The 10,425-nt window shown below is 32.0% G+C and overlaps 1 protein-coding gene across 4 annotated transcripts in view; it reads right to left on the bottom strand.

The window, feature by feature from the left end:
• Positions 1-4,294: 4,294 nt before the first annotated feature.
• Positions 4,295-10,425, bottom strand: part of SNX2 (sorting nexin 2) — a 63,893-nt gene continuing 57,762 nt past the window's right edge. For 2 of the 4 annotated variants that reach the window (XM_028508915.2, XM_036020694.1), the window contains 5 exons: positions 8,689-8,832; positions 8,220-8,231; positions 7,218-7,298; positions 7,036-7,107; positions 4,295-5,706 (listed from right to left, as the gene is read on the bottom strand). In XM_028508915.2, coding sequence (XP_028364716.1) covers positions 5,656-5,706; positions 7,036-7,107; positions 7,218-7,298; positions 8,220-8,231; positions 8,689-8,832 — 360 coding nt within the window. In that variant the 3' untranslated portion in view covers positions 4,295-5,655. The remainder of the gene's footprint in view (positions 5,707-7,035; positions 7,108-7,217; positions 7,299-8,219; positions 8,232-8,688; positions 8,833-10,425) is intronic. The other 2 variants (XM_028508919.2, XM_028508922.1) reach the window with 2 other exon arrangements.

Here is a 10,425-nt window from a genome sequence, read left to right as displayed (position 1 = left end):
TGCTGGTAAGGGCAAGAAGGTAACTCAGACATGGTAACATCAGTAGCAGCATTGAGCTGGGAAGGCATACAACATGCTCACAAGACACGGGCATTTTTGATTAAAGAAAAAGGTGGGTGAAGATAAGGATGTAAGAGCAAAACAGAAACAGTAATTTGAGACAAGATTCTAGATAATTTGGACTTTGTAGTCTATAGCAGGCGTGTCAAACTCATTTTCACCAGGGGCCACATCAGCCTCAAGGTTGCCTTCAAAGGGCTGGATGTAGAGCTCCTTGCCCCTAGTTAAGGAGTAGTTACATTTATACAGTCCTAAAATCACATTCAGCCCTTTGAAGGCAACTGCAAGGCCAATGTGGCCCCAGGTGAAAATGAGTTTGACAACGCTGGTCTTTAGGGATCTATTGAAGATTATTGTGCATAGCATTGCAATAAGATTTCTTCTTTAGGAAGGTCATTTTACCAGCAGGTGGTAGGAATGGCAGAGTAGGGAAACTGAAAGAATGTGTATTTATTTCATGGGAGACTTAGGATAGTTCTGGAACATGGACACAAGATCTTAACTCTGAAAGAACAACAGTAGAAATGAGAAGGGAATCAATTTCAGAAACAAAATTAACTCAAGTTGGTCTTGAGAAAACAATGATACCTAAACAATGTAACTGAAAATGTAAGTATTTTGCTTCATGTCTCAGTTACAAAAGGCTGGGAAACATTTTTCAATGAAATTTAGAAATTCATTTTGGTTGACAAGTCTACTGTCCTGCATGCACACACATTTATGTACACATACAAATCCACACATACTTACACACATGTAGTAAGAACATTTGAAATAAATATCTAGGGAATAAAAGTAAAAATCAAGATAACTCGAGACTTGACTATGGAAACAATAAGAAGGCAATTTATTGTTTAGTTTTGTTAATTTTGTCTGATTTTAGTTATTAAAGTTACACATAAACAATTTTAAAATAGAACCCTTTTTCTTGCCGTACTCCCTTAAAGCAGTTTATTCTATTAACTGGCCTTAATAAAAATAATAATTTTCTGTGTATTAACAAGTGGTCAGCTTTATCTTAATTGCCTTTAATTACAAAGTTTCCATTTTACCCAGTTAAGAAAAATACTTAAACTTATTCAGTCTTTAGAAAATTTTGTAAAAGTATGTAAAAAGAGAGAGGAAGATGAACATTTTTAATTTCTTCATATGTGCATTAAAGGATTAGGCAGCAAGTCACAACTTTCTTGTCTTGTACCATCTTCTATTCTTAGCCACTTCTGAAGAAAATAGTTTGAAGAAATAAATTCTCTGTATCCCAGGGGACTTTCTAGAATTCTGTAAGTTAATGATCAGAACAAGAATCTTGAAAAGCTTACCAATACACTTTCAAGAAAGAATGCTCACAGTTAACACACAGATTTAAGAGGTAAAATCAGTTTCATCATAATGATTTAAAACTCTGGATCTGCCTATCTGTAAAGTGAAGAAGTTGTACGAAACTATCAAGTTTCTTACTGGCAATGTATTCATAGTACATACTGAGTACCCAGTACTTGCAAAGCACTATGCTACAAAGTCTTGCACATAAATTGTACCTGCCCTTGAAAGCAAAACCAACTCGTCCTTATTTAGCTCCTGATTCTTCGCCGAACTTGAGATAGTAAATAACAAACCAGCTGTTGGACTTACTCTCCATTTCCACTCCCACAGGCACTGTCTAAACCTGTGCTGCCCAGTATCATAGGCACTAGGCAGGTATGACAACTGATCACTTAAAAGGTGGCTAGTCCGAGTGGAGATGCGGTGAACATGTAAAACACACACTGGATATTGGAGCCAATGTGAAAAACAGAATGTAAAATACCGCAATAATTTTTAATATATTGGATTACATATTAAAATATTTTAGAGTTTACTGAGTTAAATTAGAATTAATTTTACCTGCTTCTTTTACTCATTAAAACTTGGTTATAGTAGGGGATGATGAAGAGGGTATGGGGGGATAAAGTGTGATGGAAGGAGACTTGGGGTGGTGAACTCACAATACAGAAAGAGATGATGTGTATTATACCGAATTGTACGTCTGAAACCTATCTAATTTTACTAACCAATGTCACCCCAATAAATTCAACAAAAAACAAATAAAAATAAAATTTGTCTGTAGAAAACTAAAATTATATCTGTGGTTCACATTATGTTTCTATTGGCCTAAACGCTAAGGACGTCATCCAGAGATTACCAGGCCTTCTCTTCATGGCCCTGATTACAACGACTAATCAGCAATTATTCACATCGTTCTTTGATTCTCCTCATCTTAGTATTTGTGTCTGGCCAACCATCTACGTTCTTTATTACTTCAAACCATATCCTTCACTGTGAGGGTTAGGAGTAATTCTGGATTTTGGATAAGGAAGAGGATATGATTCTACTCAAAGTCTTTTTCTTCCCCAATACTTTGAAACACACACTATGTCACACAGAGAGACAGTATAACATAAATTCCCTCACTAGTGAGTATGATATGGAAATGCCTCCAAAGTTCCCAAGCCAGTGAAGCTGGACTTACTTTTCTCAGGTTTATCTTTCCTCCTCACCACATGGCCTCCTTTCCTTAACAACAGGATGTTGCACTGGCTGGTGTGGCTCAGTGAATTGAGTGCTGGCCTGCAAATCGAAGGGTCGCTGGTTCCATTCCCAGTCTAGAGCACATGCCTGGGTTGCAGACTAGGTCCCCAGTAGGGGGCGTGCAAGAGGCAACCACATATTGATGTTTCTCTCCCTTTCTCCCTCCCCTTCTCTAAGAATAAATAACATTTTTAAAAGATTAAATTAAAAAAGTATTTCCTATAAAAAAAAACCCAGGATGATGTTTGTGCAGCCTATCTGTAATTACTGTTCCTGAATTTCTGCTGTCTCTTGTTTTAATCACATCTGCCCATGCAGGAGCAACAAGAAAAGTAAAGTAGCCATTTAGCTTTATTACTAGTCACATGCTTTATTTAAGACAGAAAAATGGAAGTCTTTGATACCAAGAAGCAATTTTTAAAGGAATATAAAAGAAGCATTTTTAAAGGAATGTAAACTTCCTTTTAAAAAACCTGATTTAAGAGGCTAATTTATATTTAAAAACCACTTATGGAACAATTTGTAAAAGGGACTTGTAAAACTTTACTAGATCTTCATGATACAATTTAAAAGCTTCAAAGAACAGGAAAAATGAAACAAGGGTATTTTGAAGCTAGTATAAATATATATACATATATGTATAAAACAAGCTAAATGGTTTAAAATAGCTCATCAAAAATACAATCAAAACTTATTTTTGTTTTAGAAATCATACTTGTAAATACATTTTTCTCTAGCTTTGTTTTCTTTATTAGTAGAAGGTAGCTTTGATTAGAACTTGATTTTCTGACATAATATTTATATTGAAGTTTGGTATTTTAAACAAAATACTTTAAAGTAGAAGGCACTTCAGAATCAGAGTATTACACTCCTGTGTTACAGATGAGATTTAGGTGATACGCCCAAAGTCCATCCCTACTGTGTGACAGAAGCAACGTGTCTGTTGACATCAAGTTCCGCTTCTCCCTAGTACTATGCTGCCCTAGGCCTTCTTTAGCTTTCGTCCGGTTAAAGAAAAAAGGAAATACTCAAATTCAAACCTATACAACTAAAAAGTTGTCAGAACTATTAATGCTTTTGTTATTCTATTTATTTGGAATGAAGTATTTTAGTAATATGAATAGGAAATATGAAGATTGATGGGTGGAGATAAGTGCATACGGAAATTAAATCCTGTTAAAATGTTGGTAGGTATCAGAGGCTTATATAATTTCCTTTAAATTTCCAGCAGACTCCTTTTTGTTTAGCAAAGGCTGTTAAGAGGAATATGGTCTGGAATGGAGTGTGGGTCTGTTATTCTTTTCAACTTGATCAAAATTGAAAATATTTATTAGAAGGTACTGAATGTTCTAATAAACATATACCACTATGGAATGAAAGATTTTGGCTTAAATAACTAAGTTATTGACCCCAATTTAAACTGTATCTTGGGAAGTAATATAACTATGGATATCACACTAGGACATCATTATAGTGAAACTATTCCCAGTAAGCCTATACTTTGTTCAATAGGCAAACAAGATAACATCTCATGTATATATATGAATTACTCCTTTCTCAAAAGTTTCTAAGTTGTCTCCAACAGAAGCAATAGGTTATACTACTTCTGTTTCAGTTTCTTCTTCTTAAGAGTAAACTTTATTTTGCATCTTCCAGAACTTTTTCCCCCTGTTCAAGTCTTTATTATTAACCTATTATGTGTCAGGCACTCTTCTGGGTTCTAGGAATATAAATATGAATTCCTACAGTATGCTTAAAATTTCAACTAAAATAAGTGGTGAAAGGAAACAGATCCTGGGGATACTCTACCCTGATACACTAATTGTATCCAGTAAGCTGCTAGACAGGACATACCATACTGCACTCCGCTGGGAGATTTAGCTGGTGAGCTCAAGAACTGAGACATCTTTAGGAGTACTTTTTAAAAAATAAAAATAACTCTAATGCCCACCACAAGTTAAACTTTCACCAGTATTAAGGATTAGGCAATAGCCATCCAAACAGGATAGAGAATTAGGTGAGAAGGTTGCCAATTACAAGTTTCATGAATTTGCTTTGTGTCATTCTTGGTTAGTCATCAAATCACGAGGTATTTTAGCATGGTATCATTTTTTGTCAATTATAACCATAAACAATCAACTTTTAGTTTAAAACAAAAACACAGAAAGGCAAGGGAATAAATTAAATATATGCAAAGTCTTGGATTTTGAAGATAGTAGTAGACGAGCAAAATTCGTTAAGACTTGTAATAGAGGCACATAAATACATTTCTTCCTAATTCTTAAACTGGGCACTTATACTAGGGGTGGATAATAACAAGCAAAGACAATTATTCTCTTCCTTACTGAAGACAAGAGCATTACCCAGAGCTGAATCAAAAGATAAATGTTCTTTGGTTTGTGATAATTGCATAAGACAACTTAAGCTTCATTTAGTCATTTAATGATAACGGAGTTCAGCTCTTTCTGTCAATAAAAAAATATGTATCTACAAGGAAAAGTCTCTTCCTATTAAAAATGCTTTTAAAAGATCCCTAATATGTTTATACACCCAAATAATTTGTTACTAATACATCACAAGGAATATAATTTTATTACTGTAATCACAAAGTCATAATTTCTGTACAGGAATGTATAAGTGAACATTAATCAATCCACTGATAATTCACTTCATAAAGAGGGTGAACATACTACAGAACATATTGTAAAGAAAAAATATTGTAAAATTTTCTGATCTTGCAGTGCACTTTTTAGTGCAAGTATTTAAGACACAATAGTGTTCAATTCAGCAAAGTATTGCAGAATGTCATGCCACAGTCCAGTTAATTCAAAGAGGGTCAGGACATGCAGCTTGTAATAAAATGTCAAGAGTGTGTATGTGTGTGTGTATATATATTTATATATATATAAAAACCACATGTACTTCATAAAATATATAGTGGTTTATTTAGATGGTTTTAAATGATTTCACTGTGGAATTAGCGTAACTGGAACAAACATCTGAGATCTTCCTAACAGGAGTAATCTTCTAAGCGATGGCTTTGGCTTCAGGTAGGAATGCCTCCCAGTATTTTATCAGCTGTAAATGATAACAAAAATAAAAGATATTCTCATTACCTTTTTGTCATTTATATGCATGTATGTCCTGTACAGCATTAAAAAAAAAAATCTACTCAAATAGCTAGTAGTGATTAACATTTACTAAAGTCTGGTTAAAATCATTTTAATTCCCTTATCTGAAGTTTGTCAATATAATTCATGTACAAACAATTTAACTTTATTAATTACTTCTGGGTAATTTGTTTTTGATGTAAATAATATAATTTTAAAAATATCCCAAAACAGGATTTTTTGATTTATGCAAAACTGTATATAGAAACAATACACAGTTTTATAAATAAGATGTTAGTATATATAAGGTTACCTTAAATAATACAACTGCAATGAACTTTTCCAATATAAAGTAATAACATCTAAATCAGAGAGTATTCATATTGCATGTTACTGTTAGCCAAAAGAACGAGAACAAAGGAGTAAGAAAAGACGCTGGGGAAGAACGGGAGAATGAGTCTGGAAAGAATTAGCTACCAGTCGTTCATGGACAGTCCAAAAAAAATAGACTGAAGTATAAACTAAAGTTTAAACCAATTCCTTTAAAAACAAATTAATATGACTTATTTATTATCATATATTAAAAATCTGATCTTATGAATTAAGTACTTATGATTAAAAAATGTAATTTGAAGATATAATATCATCACTTAACTCAAAAATTATATAGGCAAGTTTCTAATCCACATGTCTTAAAACTAACTGAAGAAAGAAATCCTTTTATTCAAGACATTAAATAATTTGATTACTCAAATTTATATTAAAATACAAAGGAAAAAACTCTATTATCTTGTTAAAGACTTTTACTTAATGTAACACAAACACCATTGTCTTGTCTAGTTGAGGGAAACAAATGCCACTACTGGTGGCATATCATCACCACAAACCCAACATAAAACAAAAATCAAAACAATTATTTTTTAAAACCTTAAAAATATTTTTAGTTTAAGTTTTGTCTTTTATGAAAGAAGAACTTCTTGTAAGAATTTATACACAGTATGATTGATAGGGAAATAAAACTCAGAAGACAGGGAAAGGGAAAACCTGTCCTATTTTTCATAGCCTAACATTGGGAAAAGTATCTCACCTAGTAGTTCGAAAGAGTAGAAGCAAAAAGGAAGTGAGAGTTTCCAATTCTTTTAACTGCCATTTTTTCCTTTGCTGTTACTGGTTTTCTCTATTCCACTACTTATTCCTCTTTAACTATAAAAGTTCCTTACAGTAATTATCTTCAAAATGAAAAAGCATTCTAAAAATAAAACCTGGAAGTTTATAAGTTATAAACAAATCAGCTTACCTGTTGTTGTGTTTGAACTAATGATTCTAAGTACTTGATAATAACAGTTTTAAAATCTTTCACTCGTTCTTTCTGTTCAAGTACAAGAGAAAAGCTCCATTAGTACACAACTAAATTTGATTTTACCATAAAGTCACAGCAAATGTGATCATATTGATGAGAAAAGTATAAATCATACTTGCCTCAAATCTTCCCACTTCTTTTCGAATTGTTTTAGAGATCTGTTCAAAATCTCTTTCTCCTTGTTGTACTTTTGCCTCCCACTAATAAAATACAAGCAAAAACATACACATATTTTTTTTGGTCTGGAAAAAGTTTATAGAACTAGCTGTTATGACCACTCAATTTAACGTAAGCCTAAAAATCTTGAGAAAGCTCAATATTGGCAAAGCCCAACTTAGCATCATCCAAACTTGTATCCAACTTTCCAGCAGTAGAGATGTGTTATCAGCTTAATTTCCATTAATATTTCATTGTCAGGTTTACTTAAGATTAGAATATTCTAGTACTTACTTAACTACAATCTCCATTGCTGAATTAACCACAGGATGAGCAGGGGTGTCCAACCTGCGGCCCACAGGCCATATGCGGCTCGGGATGGCTATGAATGCGGCCCAACACAAAATCATAAATGTACTAAAAACACTGTTAAGATTTTTTTGTGATTATGTGTTGCAATGTATTTATTGTGTAGCCCAAGACAACTCTTCTTCTAATGTGGCCCAGAGACACCCAAAGGTTGGACACCCTCATAGATTATAAAATTTACTATCAAATCATTTAGCAGTGTTAGATTTTAATTTTCTCATCTTTTTATATCATTATTTCAAAAAAATCAACTACATTCTGCTAATTTCAAGACTACACATTCATCACAATTTATTTACCCATAAAAATTCTTTAAATTAGGAAAACTGTATGACAAATATTTAAAAAACAGTTTTTGTAATAGTAAAATGTCTAGATTTTTTAAAAACTGTGGAATTATGTTCTATTGACGACCTTTAGGAAACATTAAATTCAGTAAAGAAACAACAAAATGTGATTAGTGACCAATGAAACAGCTAAAATAAAATAACTAAAGACTTAAGCTATGAAATGATATTTTCCCACTACGTAACCAAAACACTGGTACATACTCTTCCAAGAGCAGGTACATTTGAGTAACATAAAGGTTGTCCTACCTCTTCAATTTCCTTATTGAAGCATGGCAAAAAAAGTGTATAAATTATAATAAACTTATACAAACTTACTAAAATACCATATATAATACATATATATGGGGGATAATGTTGCCCATACAGTTAAATGAGGGACAAGTCCACCTCTAAAACTATTTTTAGACACAAAACAAGTAATTATGTGAAATCAAATTAGTTATCTCAGAACAAATGTGTAATTATTAATTAAATATAAATTTAAACCATTTTCTTGTGTCTTTATTTATTCCATGATCATGTGCAAGTAACAAACGGCTCTGAAGATTTTAATGAAAATCAAAATGTTAAGATAATTCTAACACAGTTTATAAAATTATGGAAAAACAGCTAGGTGTTGAATGGTTAGAAAAAAATTTGTGAAAAATTATATATATATGAATGACTCATGGAAAATTTGAGCAAAGAGATAAATAAAGCATTTTGCATTAATCACCTCTCTTATTTCATTTTTAGCTTGCTGTATTTTATCTGGTTTGTTAGCAACCATCATTTTTGCCTCAGTTTCACGTTTTTTGAGCAAAGTAATTTGAGCATCTTCCCATTTCTGCCAGCACTTCATTCGATGGTCAAACACACCCTACAAGTGAATGACATAATGCTATTAAGTGACAGTAAATACTAAAATATTTTATACTAGAAATACTGTAGTACTAAAAACAGTAAAACCCAGTATTTAAATTCTAATACACTGACATACTAAAAATAAACATGTCAATATAAAAATAAATAAGTAAATAAATTTATTTCTGTATTTATTTGCTTAAAAACAGAAATCCTGGTGACTGGATGAAATATAAGAGCTCAGAAATTTAAAAAATATACAAAATCCATTTAAATAGCCTTTAGAGTTTTAAATGTGACTCATAATAAGATATTTAACAGAGTTTTATACTTTCAAGAAAGATTTCTTCAGTAGAAAAATGCCAGTGTCATAGCTACACTGGAAGTTTTCCTACTAAATAACATCAGAAGTAGATTTAAGTGTTGGAAATGTGCCAGAAACTGAAAAAAGAAAATAGGAAAAACCTGTAAGATAACAGAAAGTCAAGTAAAAATGTGACGAAGAGATTACCAATAGCAAAAGAAAAGCAAAGAAATTAAGTATAACAAAAAAAATACATGATGTCTTATACATGATGAAGAGGTCAAACAAATATATATATACACACACACAGTGGGTGTGTGTATAATGCAGAACCAAAAAAATAGACAAAAGACTGTAATAGAACAAGTTAACCAAGTCCATTATTTCTTTTCAATGGGTTTGTCAGAGAAGGAGCAAATGACTGGAGGAAAGAAATAAAATATGACCATAAGAGAGTAAGTAAAAGTCTCATGAAAAAAAATGATGGCTAGTATGAGAGAATAGAATAATCCCTCTAGCTTGATGTTATGGATAAGTCATATTACTTTAGTGTTTACTAATTGGAGCATTAATAAAACTGGGTAAGCCAGAAAGCATGAAACCAAGAATTATTTTCATTTATTCCAAATAAAAAGCTTTATCTATCAAGAAACAATAAATGTATATTCTTAAAGGAACCTGCTGAAAAGAAAGTATGTAGTACACTTAAAAAATTTAAGCTTTAGAACAAAGTTGGCTTTGAAATCCAGCTTTGTTACTGTATGATCTTGGGTAAATTCATTTAATTTCTATAAGCCTTAGTCTCCCAAATATAAAAGGAGGAAAATAAGATCTATACTTTTGGATTAGAAATAAAATGAAAAGTATGTAGCGGAGTGTCTTAACCTAGTGAACATTTAATAATTAGTAGGTAATATTATGAGTCACTTCTAAATAACATACACATATAAATGTAGCCGATTAACTCAATTTTTACTAAAAGTACAAATAGTAAAAACTTAGCAATATGAAAAAATAAGACTGCATTTATATCATCATATAGCATAGTTTTAAAATGTGACCAAGAACATTAAAAACTCCAAATCAACATGAAACCTAAGTAGTTTTCCCAGAGAGTTCTTAAAGACTGAGCACATTTAAACTAACCAGGACAACAGACATCCTGGGCAAACCGCTGAGTCAAAGCACCCTATCTATAGGCATTTAAGTCCATTTTGCCAGATTTAATTTGTCATATCTTATCATTTTTCTTCTCACAGTAAGTGAATCTTACTGTCCTTAATGTCTGCTTTTCTTATATTTAAA

This window comes from Phyllostomus discolor, chromosome 3 (genome assembly GCF_004126475.2).
Source record: "Phyllostomus discolor isolate MPI-MPIP mPhyDis1 chromosome 3, mPhyDis1.pri.v3, whole genome shotgun sequence".
NCBI lineage: Eukaryota > Metazoa > Chordata > Mammalia > Chiroptera > Phyllostomidae > Phyllostomus > Phyllostomus discolor.
The sequence above is the reverse complement of the archived record's forward strand: the minus strand, read 5'-3'. Positions and strand labels throughout refer to the sequence as shown.